Below are 19389 nucleotides of genomic sequence, written 5' to 3' on the forward strand. Positions count from 1 at the left end.
AGGGCCACAGGACTCGCATGAGGCGTCCTCAGGGTTCGGGGAGGGGCCCAATACACTCTGATGGGGCCTTTCTCCCCTCCCCCATGCTGGTTTCACTCAGGTGAGCAGGCCGTTTTTTTGTGAAAAGAGCAAAATGCAAATCTGCACCCCAGCACAAATCCAGCTTTTAAAGTGTGACGTTCATCGCTGAGTACCTTGAAGTCCACATTTTGATATCGAAACTCCAAAAGAAACCCGCTGCTAATGGATCCACCTCCCACGAGTGTTCGAGACTGTTTCTCCTTTTCTGGTTCCTTCTCCCCATCGTCCCATGGCCCTCTTACCACCGTCCTCTAATCCCCACCCGCCACCTAGCTCTTCTCGGCCATGTCTAGGAAGACCAGATCTAGTAAGACCGTATCTATAAACTTTTGTGATTCTCTAAGAACCTCCGGTGACATCTATTGTGTGAGTCTTTTTCCATTAATAGAATGAACGTATTACTCTCCTAAGAGGGACGTCAGTTTAGAGAAATTCAACTCGGTAGATACATAGACCATCATCGATATACCCCTCGGATTCAGTGGTCTTTTTATCTCTCGCCCCATCACGGCAATACCTTCCGCTGAAGGGAGTTGCCTTGGAGATCTCAGCAGGTGGCTCCCAGGGATGGAGAGGAAATTGGGGCAGGGGCGGGGATGGCGTGGCAAGATGTGAGTGTGGCCCACACGTGAGGAAGAGCCGTTGAGGGCTCTGGTCCCAGCCTTCCAGGCCTCGGAGTGGACCTGGGGGGCTCTGCCTGCGAGGAGGGCAGTCATACTCACTCTTCACTGACGAAGATGAGTTCCAGGGACGGCTGGCTACAGTTTACATCGAGACCTACGGTAGAAAGGGAAAGCAGGAGGTGAGACGTGGAGGCCGACCCGCCCCCGTAGGGCAAGGCTCCGGGCTCGGGCTGCGTGGGGACAGAGCGTGAGGCTTCTGCTGGAGGCTGGTGCAAGACAACTCCCAGCTCCCCTCGGGACTACTCTGGGCGTGGGGCATGTCCCACCCTTTAAGCGTTTGGGGAAAGGAGCAGGGGGGCTGCTGTTAGTGGGGAAGGGAAGGAAGGAAGATCTAGCAATGGTTGGGGCTGGGGGGGCCTTGTCTCAGGGAAGCTTCAGGCTACAAGGCCTGGTATGGGGTGGAGTGGGGAGGGGCAAGGGGAAGGAGCAGATGAGGCCCAGAGCTGGGCAGGTGCACTGGCGGAGGGCAGAGGGGCCAAGGATGAATGAATTCTGCAAACGGTACCGGTGGGCTCGGCCTCCTCGGGGCTGGAGTCTTGGGCCACCAGCTGCTCGTCCTCGGCGCTGACCAGCTCCTTCAGCACGGCCTCCACGATGGGCATCACCATGGCGGTGGTGGACGTGTTGGACAGCCACATGGACAGCAGCGTGGTGCAGCTCATGAAGCAGAGCAGCAGCCTGGAAGGCAGGGCGGGCCGGGCAGGGCGCGGTGGCAGGGCCAGCGCCGTCCCACTGTGGGCTCACAGGGGGGCTTCCTGGGGCCCCCTGCAAACCCTGTGGTGCTGGCCCGGATTGCCGTGCCCAGCATTAACCCAGAAAGTCAGTTTTTAGGTCTCACATTCAGCTTTGTCCTCCCAGGGCTCCGCACCGAGTAAACAGTAAATAAACACTGGTTGAATGAATGACTCACACTTTATGGGCTAGCGGCCTTAAGCCAGAAAAAAGCCCGTAGTTAGGCAAAGAACAGCTGTGGTAGTGGGGTCAGAGGGCACGGACTGACTGATCGCTCTCTGGCTCTGTGGACATTAGCTCGGTGATGATGTGTATGTTTTGCATAGAAAGGAACTCTAGTTTTGCCCTTGCAGCCAGCGGTTCTATGAGTCCCATGACATTCCTTGCTTTGCAGCCATGTCACCATGCTTACTAGTGGCCACAACCTGGGGCTCACAGTTCGGCCCATTCCTGTCCCACCGTGAGCCTGCGGAAGTCACAGAAGTGTCCAGGCCACTGAGCGCCCTGTTTCAGCTCCTATCTTAAAGAGTCCCGGCTTGGAGGAAAGCAAAAGATAACTCCCCAGGCGTTTGTCTTTGACTTTGAACACGCACAGAGTGTGTCTGCGCAGACCTGGCTCTCTTTCCCCCGAGATAAGCCAGCCTGAAGGAGCGTGTTTATCACGGTGGGAGGAACCACTGACTTCCCACAACTGGGGGGGCCCCCCCGCACGCCTATCACGTGGTCCCTGTCCCGGTGGGCGGAAGTCCTGACTGTGTTTTTGTTTAGCTTGCAAGTGACATGAGTCCGCCTGCCTTGGATTGTCAAGGGCAGAGGACACCACAGGGGCTGCAAACGGGCAGCCCTTGAGGCAACTAAAGAGACAAGTGGAAATGCAATGGGATTTAGGTTCCTGAAGATAGTACGCAGGGGTTTTAAAGTGCCTCAGAGCCTCAAGATGACGTAAGGGAATGCCACTGTGGGCCTGGGAGGTGGGTGCGAGTGTTACTAGTGAGGCGTGAGCGGTGCCGAATGAAGCTGCAGGTAAGAGGGAGACAGAGACATCCTTTTAAGCAAAACCTGTGTTCATCTAATGACTGACATTGCAAATTAACCCCACAGTGTTTGTTCAGACCCCAAAGGGGTTGTTTGACTCCCAAAGCAGTCGCAGCACTTTGCATAAAACAGCGAGAATGCTGGGCCCTAAAAGGAGGAGAGAAGCTTCTCCAAAGGGAAGGGGCAGGGCTACCCAGCGGAGCAGGGGCACGGTTAAGCCTGGACGGTCAGTGCTGACTTTCCTGCATATTCCCCCGAGGCTGCTCCCAGACCCTGCTCCCAGACTGGACTTCTTGACAGCAGAGAGAGAAGAGGAGGCTGCTGAGGGTGGGCGGGCACAGCAGGTGCCGGGTTAAATGCAACACACCGACATGCTTGGGTCTGGTCAGGGACGACAGAAACTTGGGGCGCATGGGAGGGAACCCTTGCATCTCCTTAGATGACAGAGGAGAAGCCACCATTTCCCGTCCAGCCTGTTCCCTGATGTACCAGAAAAAGGAGGAGAAACAACTTATGTTGGTGCACCTCGTTTTACCTGATGAACCCCTCCTTGTTTGGTAACCTGCTGCCCTTGCTATCTGGGTTGCTCGGGTAAGTTATTTAGATTGTGACAGCAAGTGACACCAGAGTCACACACTCCAATCTCGACTCCATGGTTACATGTCCTGTCGTTGGAGGGGCAGGTGGGATCCCCGTGGCCCTGGTGTGGCCTCCTATCCCCTCTGGTAGAGACACAACCCTAAGTGGACATGCCCCGGTGGCCCACTGTACAGGTGGCCCACTGCGGCTGGACACCCCAAGTGCCACTTACATGCCCGGCTTGGCTCCGGCCATCATGACCATGCGCAGAGCGATGCGCTTGTGCAGGTTCCACTTCTCCACCGCGGCCGCCACGCAGATGACGCCCACCAGCAGCAGCGTGGTGTTCTTGAAGTACTCCGCCGCCACCTGCAGGGGGCAGCACGGTCACCCACCACCCTGCCCGGGGTCGCCCCCTCACCTGCCCCGGGAGGGAGCATGGGACTGGCTAAAACCCATTCTCGAGCAAAGACCGGCAAACAAGGAGCAGGGGGTGAGGGTTATTAAAATAGCCTATTGCTATATACATTAAATTTTTTGAAAATTTACATACACACACACACACACATTACCTTGAGCAATCAGTATACTAAGAACTTACAAAGATGATTTCTTTTCATCCTGGCAATAACTGCATGAGGTCAATAGTCTTCTTTACTTTTTAGATATAAAAACTCTATGAATATGATTCCAAAGAATAAACATACTTATAATTTTATCTTAGTCCTTAAAAATTATTTAAGTAGCCCTGGCTGCTGTGGCTCAGTGGATGGTGCACTGGCCCGTGAACCAAAGGGTCGTTGGTTCAATTCCCAGTCAGGGCACATGCCTGGGCTGTGGGCCAGGTCCTCAGCAGGGGGTGCGTGAGAGGCAGCCACACATTGATGTTTCTCTCTCTTTCTCCCTCCCTTCCCCTCTCTAAACATAAATAAAATCTTTAAAAAATTATTTAAGTAACCCTGGGTTTGCCCCCCAAGTCTCATTTTTCTTTAGCTTTTTAGGAAACTATGTTTATTTTCATTAGAAAATCCATACATGCTCATTACGGAAAACTTCAAAATATAGACATTTAAAGATAAAATGACCCTGAATCCTAGTACTCAATATGTTGGTATATGTTCTTCCATTTTTAAAACATCTGTGCTGGTACATCATTAGATTTGTACACTATGTACAGTCTGGTAGCCTGCTCTTCTTTTTCATTTTATAGCACACCCCGATCATTTTCTTATTAGATTTACATTTATTGGGAAAATTCAAGTTAATGGTAGCATAACGTGCCATAAAATTTATTCAGCCATTTGCTCTATGTTGAATATTTAGGGGTTTTTTTCCTACTACAAATCCTTAAATTGTTAACCTCGCATAATTGTGCTTATTTCCTTAGGATAGAGCTCTTAAGGTGTCTTTATAACTAGCTTTAAATCTTCAAATTTAAATAACTCTAAATAATCCAAAGTTCCAGAGAGTTCCAAAATGATGATAGTACAAAGACTACCCACACAATACCTGTGTACATAATTGCTTTTTCCCCTAAACCATTTGAGGGTAAGTTACATACATTTTGGCCGTTTACCCCTGGATACTTCAGGGGTAAAGGGCGCTTTATATTATATGTATGTTGCCAAAGAAGACACAACCACAGCCCCAGGCATCAGCTCCTCCCACTTTTAGGTGATGAGGAAACTGAGACCTAGGCCTGTTTGGGGTCCGAGGGCCAGCTCTGCTTCGGTCTCCCCTTGAGTGGAATGCCGCCTTCTCCTCCCTGCTCGTCTGTGCTGGTCGGGCTCCGCAGCCCAGGTCAGGCCGGTGCCCTCCAGGATACTCCCTGGCGACTAGCCAGCCCGTCTGACTCCAGAACGTTCCCTCAGGGCACCATTAATTCCACCCACCACAGAGCACTCCGGGCAGTGCTCGACTTGTTGCTTCATGCTTGTGCTCTTTGCTTTTCTGTGTGAACTTCTCTTGCCCATTAAATTTAGACCATGTTTCTTTTTATATTGCGTTTCTTTCTGTATCTCTCTCTTTTTTTAAAGACTTTATTTATTTATTTTTAGAGAGGGAAGGGAGGGAGAAAGAGAGAGAGAGAGAAACATCAATGTGCGGTTGCTGGGGGTCATGGCCTGCAACCCAGGAATGTACCCTGACTGAGAATCGAACCTGCGACACTTTGGTTCGCAGCCCGCACTCAATCCACTGAGCTACGCCAGCCAGGGCTTCTTTCTGTATCTCTTAACACCTAGTAGAATAACAGGGCAAATGTAGATGCTCCCTAAGTATTTGTCACAGACATGAGAATTGTTCCCAACTGTGGGACCATGACAGAGGTTGAGAGGAGAAGATATACAAAAAAGTTTAACTTTTCCTTTAGAAACCCTCTTCCAGGGAGGAAACAAGAATGTTTTTAATGGTAGGCAAACTAAACATTGATAGAAGAGGAAGTGAATAGTGAGATTCCACTGTGTTTGAAGTGAACGATATTCATACAGTCACACGGTTACACACGGATCGTCGAAGTGACAAAGGTCATGACGGACTCACGACCTGTGGGGAGGATGCAGGGAGGGGACACGGGGACGGAAGAGAGCAAAAGCCTTGTCTGCCCTCATGGGGAGTCCACTGATAATAATGTCTGAAAGTGAGAACTCAAGAATTAAAGTCAGAACGCATACAGGAATGTGGAGCTTAATACCAGAAGAAGCAGTTAAAACACTTAGAAGTTGCTGACCCAGGGTGGGAGAGGTGGACCTGGGGGAGGGGCGTGCAGCCGGGAGGGCAGGGAAGGAGACTGCTGGTTTTCCATTGTGAGCTTTTCAGTGTCCTCTGATCTTTACACGCTGCACGGGCCACTTTGATAACATAACAGTCAAAATAAAGGCAGCCGGCGCCCATTGCCCCTTCTGGCCCTGGTGCTGGTGATTCTGCTGTGCCTGCTCGATGAGTTCTGCGTAGGAGAGGGGACATGTGCCCTCTCTGTGACCACTGTCTGGAGGACGAGCCCTCTGCTCTGGTCAACCTAGTCCATGTCCTCACCCCCAGTCTTCACTAACACTGTCCCTGTGCTCCCAGAGGGCAGAGAACGCCACCAGATGGGCGGGTCCTATAGGGGGAGATGCTGCCCCCTAGTGGGAGGTGGCAGCCTGCAGGGGAGGGCAAGCGCTGAGCTGGGGACCTAGGACCCCGCTCACGGCACCCTCCCCTCGCCTTCCCAGGATATCTAGGAGGTCGCTTTTGTGGTGGAATCAGTGTTTTTAGTTCCTCTGTCTACCAAGGAGGGAAGTCCTGGTGCTGGCTCCAAAATAAATACTTGGAGCCAGGACAAGCTGTTTAGCAGGATGTGCTGTTTTCTTATTTTGTTTGGAGGGCTCGTGTCTGCTCACGTGCCCTCCCCTGCCCCTGGAAGTGATGCCACACGCTTGGGCGACGAGCCTGGGTGTCGTCTGTGACTAGGAAGTAACGCAGGCAAGTTGTAAAGAATGGGGCCTCTGCAGTCAGCCAGGACCTGGCTGTGTGACCCGGGCAAGCTGTTCGACCTCTCTGGGCTTCATTTCTTTCATCTAAACACAAATGAGGCCCTGACTGGTGTGGCTCAGGGAGGGCAGGGGGAGGGCATCCTCCTGAAAAGAAAAGGGAAAGGTCGTCAGCTGGATTCCTGGTTGGGGCACATGCCTGGGTTTCGGGCCAGGTCCTGGTTGGGGGCGTGTGAGAGGCCACCTATCCGTGTTTCTCTCCCACAGCGATGTTTCTCTCCCTCTCTGTCTCTCTCCCTTCTCCTCCCTCTAAAAACAAGTAAAACCATTAAAAAGTAAAAATAAATGAGGATTATGTGCGCTTCTACCTCTTGTGAAGCTGTTGTAAAGATGAAATGACACATGCATGCCAGCGGGCAGCCCCGAGTTGACCACCGGGGGCCCTGGAGGTGCTCCCTGACACTAAGCCGGGCCACACAAAGGCGGACCTCATTAGCATGCAGAGTGGGCCCAGGCACAAAGCTGCCTTTTCGCTTTGATAATTAAAATCCCTTCCAGCAATGGTGTTTGTTAGCCGTCTAACCCACTGAGTTTCTTTTACAATAAAACCCCTCAGGAGCACCAGAGTTCTAGGATTCTTGAGGATTATCTTAATCGTTTTCTAAAACGTGTGGCATTTAGAACTCACGTTCTCACTAAGCCTTCTCCCCCCACTATCTAATTTCCCAGATTAATATTCTGTGAGTTGGTAAACACCACAATGAAGCTTGTTAGAATTATTTGCCCAGAGAAAATAGATTTTGAAATGAGTGCTCCTCCCACGAGCAGAATGCATGGGTTTTGTGACATTGGCGTGGGTGGTTTTATGGCCGTTTCTGCTTCTCTGCTCTGTGGTTTCTCTCAGTGCGCCAAGTCACTGGGTTTGGAGAGCAGAGGTGTTTCTGGACTGTGTTGTAGAAGGGCTGGGCTCAGCGAGGCTGCTTTGAAAAGGTGGAGCCAAGTATAGCAATTGAGAGCTCGGGTTCCAGCCCAGGCCGGGTAGCTTAGTGAATTGGAACATCACCTAGTACACCAAAAGGTTGTGGGTTCGATTCCTGGTCAGGGCACATACTTAGGTTGCAGTTTCAATCCCTGGTGGGGGCACATACAAGAAGCAACTGATTGATGTTTCTCACATCAGTTTCTCTCTCTCTCTAATATTGATAAAAAAAATACCGTATTTTTGGACCATAAGACGCACCTAGGTTTTAGAGGAAAATAGGAAAAAAAAATTTTGAAGCAAAAAATGTGGTAAAATATTTAAAAACACAAGTAACATAATATTTCACCAATGTAAATGTAAACAGAACTCAACAGCAGCATTAACAACCATTATTCCTCCCAAATTGAGGTCAGGGGGAGCATCTTGTAGTCTGAAAAATACGGTATCCTCAGGTGAAGGTTGAAAAAACAAAGAGCTTGGTGGTTGCTTTACTGGCGACATGTTTGATTGGCTGGATGAGTTGTGTGTTGTTGAGCAAACTGCAGCCTCCTTGTGACCTGTCACTCTGTTTGCAGTGGTGACCAATGACACACAGCTCGTCTAATCCGTCATGGCAGGGGCCTTCGGTGAGCTCACGCCGGTGGGCTCTTCGAGCAGTGCCTGGCACGCAGGAAGTGCTCGGTACGCGCTCATCATAATCATCACAGAGGCGGGAAAAGACGACAGGCTTCCAGGTGAGATCGGGGGTGAGGAATCAGGTGCTCCAGCACGATCAAATGGGGGAATAAGGGAAAGAAATGAAATAAGGAGCCACGTGGAGCTAAAAGACAAAGACTCCTCCGGATTTTAAGTGAAGGGCAAGTGCATTGCCAGGGCACTCTGGCCCAGCCCGGACTGAGCGGCACATGGACAGACGGACAGATGTCTGGTGAACGAAGTCCGTTATCTCACCCGTTCCTTGTTAGTGAATTGCCAGTGGCATCGGTTAGTGATGGGCTTCCAAGAGCCCTCCTTTCTTTGGACACAGTTACAGATTGTGCTCGAGATAGGTTTTTAATTTTTTTTTTTACAGTTTTTTAAAAGGGGGAAGGGGAGTTGTGGCTCTATTCCTAGAAGTTCAAGGAGAACGGGAGGCTAGCTGTTAACCTCAGATTCCCACTCAGAACTGTCTCAGATCCTCACGACTCCCCATGAGGCAGGAATTCCTAATATCCTCAGTTTTCAGACGAGTGAATGGCAGTTTAGAGAGGTTACACGACTTGCTCAAGACCAGTTAATGAGTGGCAAGGCTGATTCCAGCTCGGCACCCCCTGCTCCCACCGTGGACCCCGACCCTATCCCCACGGCCATTCTGCTTGCTCCTGCTGGGGGCGGCCAGGGACCGGCCAGGTGTTGGGTCTGACTGTTTCCATCCCCCGACTCGGGCATCTGGTGGTGTTGGGCAGGTCCCCTCAAAAGCATGGCCACCAGCGTCCTGCTGCTGGCCTCACAGACCCAGGCTCTCCTTGCAGGTCCCCAGCCCTCAGAAGCCCTGCAGTGGCCTCTGGCGATGACCCGTGTGGAGGGTTTTATGGTTCACCCACACAACTTTGCAGTGAAACCCTGTAGACCCCAGAAGGGGGCGCCTGGACGGTTCCCTGTCATTGCCGGAACCCCAATCTCTGTCATTCCCTCTGGTGCCCCAGCCACACAGCCAAACCTGGAGTGCCTGGCTCTCAGCCTGGCCCGGGGGCAGGAATGCAGCCTCTGCTGGGCCAGGGTGTGTGGGCTCCTCCGGATCACCTGGGTCACCTGCTTGGAGGGCAGAGGCTTTCGAATCCCACTCGCTGCCTGTGGGAAGGGCCCTAGCAGCCTGGGCCCCCGTCCCCTGTTTGAGTGGGTCTTCCTCACCCATCCATGGTACGCGCTGGGTCTCCTAACATTTGCACTAAAGAAAACGTTTCATTAAAATATTTCTTTGCACATGGTAACTTAGAGAAGTCTCAAGCAGAGAGTCCAGATGGGTGCCGACCGGGCCCAGCCCCGGTGTGGCTGGGGGTGCTGACATAAAGAGCCCCCAGTTCTTTCGGGGACTGTCTGAGCTGCCCAGTGGGGGACACCGGGCCGGGGTCTGGGCCCAGAGGCCAAGGGCGGCTCATTGTCAGGGAGCAGGCCTGTCCACAGAAACACGAGCTTGTCCTCGGAAGGCTGTGGGTTCTAGAGGTGCCTGCTCAGTCCCCACGTGAGGCCTGGGTGTGGGGCTCAGCTCTGTGCTGTGCCTGGAAAGCTGTGGGTGACGGGCAGCCTGGATTCAGGCAGGTGGCTGGGCCCGGAGGCTCAGCTTACAACCCCCCAGCCTGTAGGCAGAGCAGGCAGCCTGCAGGGTGCGGCGAGGCCAGGAAGATGGGGAACAAACAGGGAAGCAGATTCAGGCCACAGGACTCACACAGCACTGGGCTGCGGCGGCGGTTTCGTTATCCCAGCCAGAGCTGCCTCTCTGCCTCTCTCCACGTGGCAGGAGCTGGGATCTGAGCAAGGCTTGCCGGGGGCCTGCAAGGGAGGGCCACGGGGCGTGGGGGGGGGGGGTGTCTGTGTGCACACGTGCATGTGCACTGGGGTGGGGCGATGTGGGGGTGGGTGGAGATAGAGAGCAGAGGTAACCACTCCCAGAAGCAGTCTGGACCCTGGGCGTGCTGGGGACTGTCCCAAGCTCCAGCGTTCAAACCACGCTGTCAGCTCCCCCAGAGAGCCCTTCAGCCCCCTCCTCTATGCCAGTCTCCCTTCAACAGTAACTCTGAGCTGGCTTGACTGACACGGGGACTGGCCCAGGCTATGGCAACACATCAGAAGGGCTTACAGAACTTCAGAAGCAGACAGAATGACAGTGGTGAGAGTCACATGGAGGCAAAACAAAACAAAACAAAACGAAACCCTAAAAACTAAAATACGGGTCCGAGCTCTGCATACCAGTGCAGGAAGGTACTGGCTGGACGCCCACAAGAAGATCACGGAATCCTAAAGCCCAAGGGCCCTTAGTGTCCAACCCTCTGCCGACACACAAAGCCCACTCTCGCCTCCCTGACACGGTCACCTGCCTACACGTGGAGGATGGGAACATGCAGATCCCCTTCCACAGGGCGGATCTCCCTTACAGCGCTTTGGGTCTTTGGTTCGGCTTTGACCTGTGAGCCTGGTGTGATGAGCTGTAGGAACCAGAAGTCACCCTGCCCCTCAAGTTTTCTCTTTCCTCATGCGAATCCTGTTCTAAGTGGTTGGTGTCTTGGCCCACCTACCCCTGAACGAGCTCCTTATCCAGACCCAGATGCTCTGAACATATGCATTTATCAATTCAGCACATTTCAGGACATTTTGGCCAGTGGGGAAGAGCAAAGGTCTGGGATCATATAATCCTGGTTCAAGTTTCACTACGCACAGCTGTGCAACCTCCAGCAAGTTACCTAACCTCCCTGAGCTTCCGTGTCCTCCTCTGTAAAGTGCAGGTAAAAATAACAGCCACTTTAGAGAGACTCAATGACCGAATGCATGTCAAAGGCCTCCCACAGCGCCTGGCCTATGGGAAATGCCAGAGATTTTGGCAGCCACGTGGCACCAAGAGAAGACTCTCGCCGAGTCCATGCACCCCTGAGAGCCAGGGTCCTTTTCACGTGCCCGGCTGACGTGTATCCTTATTCAGCCTCATTTCGTGAGCTCGGGTTCACTGTCTCATCTGTCAGCACTGATTCTGTCGCCGTACAGTAGCTAGACCACCCATCGCTGAGTCATCTGCAAATCCAATAACATGCCTTTTCTATTTTCATTTGGGCTCTCTCTCCAGTCTGACGCCAATATGTTACTCAAGACTCTTTAGGTTCAGCTGTGCAACCAGCATTCAAGTTGCTCAACTGTGCGATCGTCCGGCCCACATTGGCTCCCCTGATTGAGAATTTTTTTTTCTCCCTGGAAATTGTGAAGGATCCAAAGGAAAAGTTAATTTCTGTGCAGCGACTTCTGTTTAAAAGACCAGGGAAATTAGAAAGCCTTTGAGAAAGGCTTTAATCAAAGAAATGGTCAACATGAAGTCTGGGTACTTGACAGAATGAATTTTATTTATCTACAACATTCCTTCACGGGGAATTATGTAAATCCTCTGCAATGCCAGAAAATGAGGCATTCTCGCCTCGGGTCTGCTGTGTTTTTCCACGCGCTTTATGCTTTCTCCCTGCCAGAATAGGAACTTCTCAAGGTCAGGCGTCATTTCTATCAGCTCACGTCTTTTCCCAGCTCCCGAGTTCTGCACAGGGAAGGCAGTCTACACTTTGTGCACAATAAACTCTTACTACCTGGGGACCGACAAGTCACCATAAAAGGGACCCCGTGCCAGCACGCAACGAGCCGACAGTGGGAAACTCAGAAGCATCAGTGGTGAGATCTAAGAGAGCAGAAATGACAGGTTTCACTTTTGTCACCCTCGGGTATCTGTACATCCTGTATGGCACGTGGCTGGCACAAAACTCAGAAAATACTTTTCTGAAAGTTGAGTGAATAACATGAGAGACGAAAGCCAGAGTCCCAGGGTCACACTGACCCCCTTATTCCCGTGCCTGACTCCGTGTGGAGAGCACACTATGGACACACCATCCAGAGACGTTGCAGTCGAGAAGCATCAACTGAGGGCCCACCAGCCATAGGTGTTATATGTCCTGGAGGGCGGGAATCTTGGTGCAGAGGGAATATGTCTGCAGAAAGTTGACATCTGGTACATCTCACGTACCATTTAAAGGCTAAAGGGAGCCACACTTGTAGCCAAGGGCTTTGGAAAGGCCTCACTGAAGAGGGTGATGGGTAGGGTTCTAAAGGTTGAAGGAGTTGGAGAGAACTTTCCAAGGTGGGAGAACGGCCTGAGTCACGCATGGCAAGGGGCTGTGTGACAAGGGGTGGTCCGTCTGGAATGGGGCTTCCTGCTGACACCCAGGCTGGCTCTCCCCAGTGACCATGGCACACGCTGGCGTGGGGAGGGGGGTGGTGGCTGGCACCTGCGGCTCAGCGTTAACTGGCTCGAAATGAGCTGTAACCCATGTCCTCTCTCTTGTTGGCACTGTCTTTGGATCTGAGTTTGAAGTCCAATTAAACAGACTCTGTTTGGCCTAAACTGCTCCCTGTAGCCCAGTTGCCCCTTTAGCAGACAGATGGCGTAGGAGTTTTCACCCCAAACAATAAAACGTGCCCTCTGGCTCCCCCAGTGCTGCCCCTCTCCAGCCCCAGCAGTAACGACGACTAACTTCCTTCTCTCCTCTCAAAGTCACATCCCCTCGCAAACCACTGCGAGGGGCCATGAGGGAGATGAGGTCAAGGGTAGAGGGAGAGGAACACGGGGTCTGGAGCAGCCGGTGCAAAGGCCCAGTGCTCAGGGGTGGTTCCGGAGGATGAAGGAGCCTTCCCCTAAAGTGCCTTGTGCATCTCCCTTCCCCTCGGACCCTCTCTCGCTGGCCTGGCATTGACCTGAGCAGGGGGCTGGTCTGCAAGGGGCCTCACCTCGCTGGACCGGAGGACTCCGAAGAACGGGTAGAGGAAGGCGGGCACCAGGGCTGCCGCTCCAAGAGGCACTGCCTCGGAAACCCAGTACACAGCGGTCACGATCAGCACGTAAGCACACGCCGCCTCCTGGAAGGGGACGAGAGGGGGCAGTTAGTCACAGGGGTGGCCACTGGCACTGAGAATCCAGACGAGACCCAGGACAGAGGAAGCGGGCACCCAGACTCAGACAGGAGCACTGGGACGCAGCCCTGGCAGGCACAAGGAGGGCCCTGGTGGGAGTGTGGTGGGGACGTGTGGGTCCCCTATACTGGTGTGTGAAGCAGTGGTTGCTCCTGGCTGAACAGATGCCCGACATGTGGTTTGCACAGGCTGGCGCCAGGGTGGCTCCCACACTGTTGGGACATCACAGCTCTGCTGGTTCCTGAAACTGTGTGGGGCAGGGACTATAGCTCTCTGGTGTTCAGGGCCAAGGTCATATATAAAGGTGGCGTTCCCAGCTTTAACATGGACTGGGGCAGGACATTTTTCTGTCAAGCTGAGCAGTCACTAGATGTTCTTGGGGTACCTGAAGGAAGGAACCAATTGGTGTGATCCGTTCACATGTGAGCTCTGAGACCGGCCCATTGGGGGCCAACCAGGTCCTTGCCGTGGGGAGCCGCCCTGTGCGTGGTAAGATGTTTAGCAGGACCCTTGGCATCTACCCACTAGGTATCAGGAGTACCTCCCCAGCTGTGACAGCCTAAAATGTCTCCAGACATTGCGAAATGTCCCTTGTGGGGAAAACCAGCACCCTAAGCAGTGTCTGGCTGTCCTCGCTCTGGGACCCCAGTCCCCCTGCTGGGAGCACAGGGCAGCATTCTTTTGACAAAGGAAGTCCTGAGCGCTGTCACCCGGAAGGCAGGGAAATTTACCAGCGTTTCCCCCAGGGCCACTCACTTCACTGGTTGCACAGCTTCTTGGGTGCAAAGAATAAATTAATACAACATCCTCATAAAAAGTTAGCCCTTCTTAACCTTGGCCCCCAGTAATGCTGGTTGCCTGAAATAGTGTGGATGAATGGTCACTGGTGTGCTATTGGGGGAGGTCACTGTCCAAGAGTCCATCCTTGAGGATGGACTCAGGGGGCCTCAGTACAGAAGATCCAAGCTGGCTGTGTGTTCCTCCGTTTACACGCAGTTCTAAGCCATCTGGGCTCCGCTCTGCCCTGCCCTGAGGCTGGCTGGCGGCCAAGGAACCTGACAAGTCTTGTTCTGTTTATCTCTCCCCTGGGTTCAGCACTCGTGTCCTCGCTCTCCTGCACAAAGTTACAAAAGGTCGCGTGGCCAGCGAAAGTCATCAGGAGAGCTGAGCCCAGCTCGGCTGGAGGGGCCCTGGCTCCCTCCGGGCACCCACGGGTGATGGGGCCGGGGCTTGGGAAACGGGAACTGACGCCAGCAAGTGCTGGCTGTCGCTCCCGCTGACAATCCTCTGGGGCCAAAAGATCGCAGAGAAGTTAACATTTTTTTGGAAGTGCTGATAAGGCAACAGAATCAGCAGTGGAAAAAATCAAAAGGCTCCATTTGGAAAAGAATGCAGTTTAGAGAAATATCCCCTTGGTTGCAGAAATAAAACTACCAGAAGGAGTTCAAAGGCCCTTAACACGCCGAGCTCACTGATTCCCGACCCTGTCCTCTGACGGAGACGGAGTGGCAGGTCTGGACTCCAGCTGCAGACAAAGGGGACAGCATGTCCCTCCCTCGCTGACACAGGACTGTCCCTTCCTGAGAACCTTCGGTTGTTCTTGTCCTCGTTAGGACAGGGCGACCCATGACAGGAAGGGGTTGTAAGTGAGAGGCAGAAACTTTCCTTGTCCCAGGCACCACTTTGGGTAAGACAAGGCAGACTTTTTGACTGTAACTGTTGTTAAGAACTAGAATGGTTACTGGAGGGAGTCACTGAGCCGCCTCCACCCGGCAGCATTAGGAACCAGATAAGCTACCGTCGCTGTTACCTGGACTTTCCTTAGAGCAGGCGACAGGCCGGGAGGCCCCCTCCTCACTCAGTCTACCCATGGAATTCACACGGACCTCCTTCTGTCCCTTCACAACCTCCTCAACAGGGCAGCTTACATCCGGACACCCCAAAACTCTCTGTGAGGTTTGATGACAGGGGCCAGTGCCCCCATAGCTGGCCAGTATCTGGCCGGCAGCTCAGTCGATGTGGGCGGAACTGAACCGGGCTGCTCTGCTGGCCGGCAGTTCGCTGTTACCTACTGGAGAAAATATTCGGAGAATCCCAGGCCCTTCATCACCGCCACTGGTCACAGATGTGCAGGGCGCGGCCAGTGTTTGGGCAGTGACATTCGAGGGATAGTGCCGTCCATTGTTTTTGTGCTCCCGCTGCACACTGGGGAGAGAGTTCACGGGGGGCATCTCCCCAGATCGGACAGCTGCCTCTGCTCCTTTCATGCTGCAATGTCGACCGTCCCAGCTTCACTGGGAGGGGCTTGTGGTCTGGGTCTCCGCTGTCATGAATGACCCGGAGGCCTTTTGGAAATCTACCTTGGGGGTTGGGTGTTACTTTTATCCTCCCCCCGGGACACCGAAGCAGGGCTCAGTTGTGGAATCCCCCTGTGAGACCCTCTTCTGCAACATGGTAAACTGAGTCTGGGCCCTGGTTTGAGAGAGCTGGGCAGGAAAAAGGGAGGGCATTCTAACTCTCCCTCAAATGTCACTTTGAAGAGCCCGCAGAACCCCCTCCCCCCCCCCAGCGGGCGAGGAGCTGCGTCCCAGACCGCATCCCTCAGCTCCAGCTCGGAGCAAGCAGGCCACCGAGGACCCTTCAGGATTATAATCAGAATCTAAAAGTCTGGTGCAAGGTAGGAAGGACGGTGACCTCCAAGTGCTTTTCCAGCCTCAGAGAGGGAGAAGAGCAGGGTCCTTGTCGAGACCATGATACACACAGAGGTCATCTTTACAGGTCACGCTGGGGTGGGTGGCACGCAGGCTGGGCTGCCACCCCAGGGCATCTGCCACCCCAGGCTCCATCTAGCTGCCCCAAGGGATATGGGGGTCAAAACATCTGCCCTCCACCAACCCACACGCACTGACTGGGAAGCTCTGAGGTAGCATATTTCTGGTTCTTGAAGGCTCTGCTTCTCACCTGGGGGTGCTGTTGCCCCGCCCCCATGGGGGATATTTGGTGATATCTGGAAGCCCTGTTGGCTGTCATAATGGGGGGCACGCCATGTGTGTTACAGGCACGAGTTGGTAGAGACCAGCGATGCTGCTAAACATCCTACAGCACACAGGACAGCTCCCTCATCACAAAGAATATCTGGCCCCAAACCCCTAGTGCGGCTGTTGAGAAACCCCGTCCCGACGGAAAGAGAAACTGAGTCTGAAAAAAAGGGCTAAGTCAAGAAAGGGCTCTGTCCATTGGCCTTAAAAGTCCAGCTTAAAAAACAAAATCTCCCTGGCTGGCGTAGCTCAGTGGATTGAGCGTGGGCTGCAAACCAAAGTGTCACAGGTTCGATTCCCAGTCAGGGCACATGCTTGGGTTGCAGGCCATGACCCCCAGCAACCGCACATTGATGTTTCTCTCTCTCTCTCTTTCTCCCTCCCTTCCCTCTCTAAAACTAAATAAATAAAATCTTAAAAAAAACCCCAACAAAATCTGCAAAAATTATTTATGGACCCAAACCAAGCAGAGGCTCACCCATCCTTCCTTTTCTCTCCTCTGGTACTCCCCCCATACCCTTCCCCCCAAATGTATAGGTTATTTTGCCTACTTCAGTAACTTATTATTTTGTGGGTACTTCTTACTAGTCGTTGGTAACGAAGATGCTCAAAGACAAGGTCCTAGAGTGAAATGAGGGGACCACGGCATCCTACAGTCAGGGTCCCCATGGGTGGGACTGACTTCAGGGGACGCAGAGGGTGCCCGATAGTGCTGTGGGGGGGAGGGCAATGAGTCTTCGGTCGGCACTCCCTTAAATCCATCTGATACCGGGTCAAAAGAAAAACCATGAAAGGAAAAGGAAAATCAGCTCATTTGGACAAAGCAGAAAACGGACGGGTGTGCAAGCCCAGGAAACTGTCAGCAGTCATCACTGTCTGCTAATCCCAGCCCCGTCTTAATCAGCGTCTCCCTGGCACTTGGAGTATTTATTCTACTAAAGATTTCGGCCAGTTTGTTTTCAAGAAGCATCCTAATCCCCTCTCTTTAACTGTACGGCTTAATCTTGGTTACCAGGTTACTCAGGGAGCTGTGTGTGTGTGTGTGTGTGTGTGTTGGGGGGGTGTTCTCTCCCTCCCACAAACACGATAACCTCTCTCAGCTTATTTTTCCTAAAGTCTCAGGGGTACTGGAGGGGAGGCAAAAAGTAAAGCCACTGGGTGGGGGAGAGGAGGGGAGAAGAGCAGGAAAAGAAGGAGAAGCAAGGGGAGGATGAGGAAGAGGAGGGGAAAGGGGAGGACGAGGGGAAGGGGGAGGAGGGAAAGAAAGGGGAAAGGGGAAGGGGAGGAAGAGGGGAAGAGGAAGAGGGGAGGAGGAGGAGGGGGGAGAGGACAAGGAAGGAAAGGGAGTCCAATGATGGTCTGAGAAGCAAGCCAAGTGCAGAGTCAAAGCTGTAGCGCTTCTGCTCACAGTCAAAAACTAGGTCATGGTCTCGAAGTGGGGGCTCTTGTTTCTTTCTTATCACGTCATTTGGTGTTTCTCCTTCCAGGACACAGGGAAGAAAACACGGAGGGTACAAGCAAGGAGAGGGCTGTCGCAGGGGACCAGAGTGAGGGGCTGAGCTCTGCTTTCAGTTCAATGTTCCAAGGGAGCTTTGGAGGTGAACTTTCAAATCCTGGCTATCAGAGCCCCAGGCCCGCCCACCGGCCCATGCTCCGTGCACAAAAGCCCCCTCGGGGCCACACCCCACCCCACCCCAGTCCTGCTGTCCCCCAGGCACTCCTCAGTGCCATTGAGGCGAGGTCTCCCTGCCTCTCCAGTTGCTGTCACATACGGACAATCACCTGCTGAGCCCCGACAACTATGGGACAAGGGTGTCCTTCTTATCAGCACATGGGCCCAGCCCTGTCACCGGGGGAGGCTGGCCCATTGACGTGTGTGACACACAGCAGCCAGCTCAGCGGTCTCTTTTCTAGTCTCACTCCCAGCTGGGGGCGCTGGGAAGGGGGACTAGGATGCGATAGAGGGACGAAAATGGCAGTGCTTAGGAAGTATTTTAGCCCCCACCCCCACCCCAGGAAACTGCTTCCATGTCTTCACACCCACAGAGAAGCACCTCTGGGAACAGCATGAACACCCCTCCCCTCCACCCACCTCCCCTGCTTGACCTCCCTCCTGACCCAGCGTCCCCAGGAGGGGACAGGCCAGTACTCACGCTGGTGGGGTGGAGCAAGGGCAGCGGCAGCAGCAGGAAAGGCACCGAGAGGGAGAGCAGCAGTTTTCCTTCCCGGAGGAGGCCCTTTAGCAAGCCCATCCTGGACCTCCGCGCTCTGGCCCCCTCGGAGCCCGCGGGCTGGCCAGATAAATGTCTTTGCTCCTGGCGACGCGCTCGCGCTCGGTCCAGAAAGACTTCTTACACCTCTCTCGGCTTCCCAGAGTCCTGTTTCTTCTTGGGGCAGAATAGGAGGGCAGTTACAGCCGCTGCTTGCACAGAAGGCTGCGCTCCTCGCCTCCTGTTTTAGGTGGGATTGGCGAGCATGGTTTTATGCCCAGCCAAAAGGAACCGGGAGAGGATGGCAAACCGGGGCATAGTGGGTTCCCTCTTTGCTGGATTAGTAATCGAGTGACTTCATTCTGGGGCCAGCAGGAGCCCCCTTAATCAATCAAAATGCCACCTCTGCTGTAGCTGTTCGGCCTTGAAGTCATTCAAAGGCTTTAAAAAAATTAAAGATACCAAGAGTACTGCGTGCCGTCCATCATGTTTCCTCTCTCTGATGGCCTGCTTTAGGCAGTTGCACTTCCTACCTGTGCTCACTGTAACCCCCTTTCCTTAAACCAGGCCCCCCCTCGGAGTTTGTCAGCAGAGGATGCAGACTTCAGATAGGACTGGGCTCCTTTCCCAGGACCTGGCACCTCAACTGAGTTCAAATTTCTTTCCTTCAAATTGATTCCCACTTATAATTTGCCTTGAGCCTCGGCCTCCCGAGCAGAAGAAAAAAAAAAAAAGTCCCTAAGACATTCCTAGTTGTTACGGGACAAAATCTTGCTGGAGACCCACCTTAACTTGCATTCACCTATGGGAAGCCGGACAGAAGCAGTAGCCCCGCCCCTTTCCACAGCCAATCAGCGTGTCGGAAAGAATGAGTCCGTATCTCTT

General features: G+C 53.3%; 1 protein-coding gene across 1 annotated transcript in view; it reads right to left on the reverse strand.

Moving 5' to 3' along the window:
- SLC13A4 (solute carrier family 13 member 4) overlaps window positions 1-19241 on the reverse strand; it is a 39742-nt gene extending 20501 nt beyond the window's left edge. The window contains exons 1-5 of the mRNA XM_028525882.2: window positions 18448-19241; window positions 13074-13202; window positions 3343-3479; window positions 1270-1442; window positions 804-858 (exon numbers count right to left, since the gene is read on the reverse strand). Of these exons, the coding sequence (XP_028381683.1) occupies window positions 804-858; window positions 1270-1442; window positions 3343-3479; window positions 13074-13202; window positions 18448-18546 (593 nt within the window). The 5' untranslated portion in view covers window positions 18547-19241. The remainder of the gene's footprint in view (window positions 1-803; window positions 859-1269; window positions 1443-3342; window positions 3480-13073; window positions 13203-18447) is intronic.
- Between the last annotated feature and the right edge of the window lie 148 nt (window positions 19242-19389).

Source organism: Phyllostomus discolor, chromosome 10 (genome assembly GCF_004126475.2).
Source record: "Phyllostomus discolor isolate MPI-MPIP mPhyDis1 chromosome 10, mPhyDis1.pri.v3, whole genome shotgun sequence".
NCBI lineage: Eukaryota > Metazoa > Chordata > Mammalia > Chiroptera > Phyllostomidae > Phyllostomus > Phyllostomus discolor.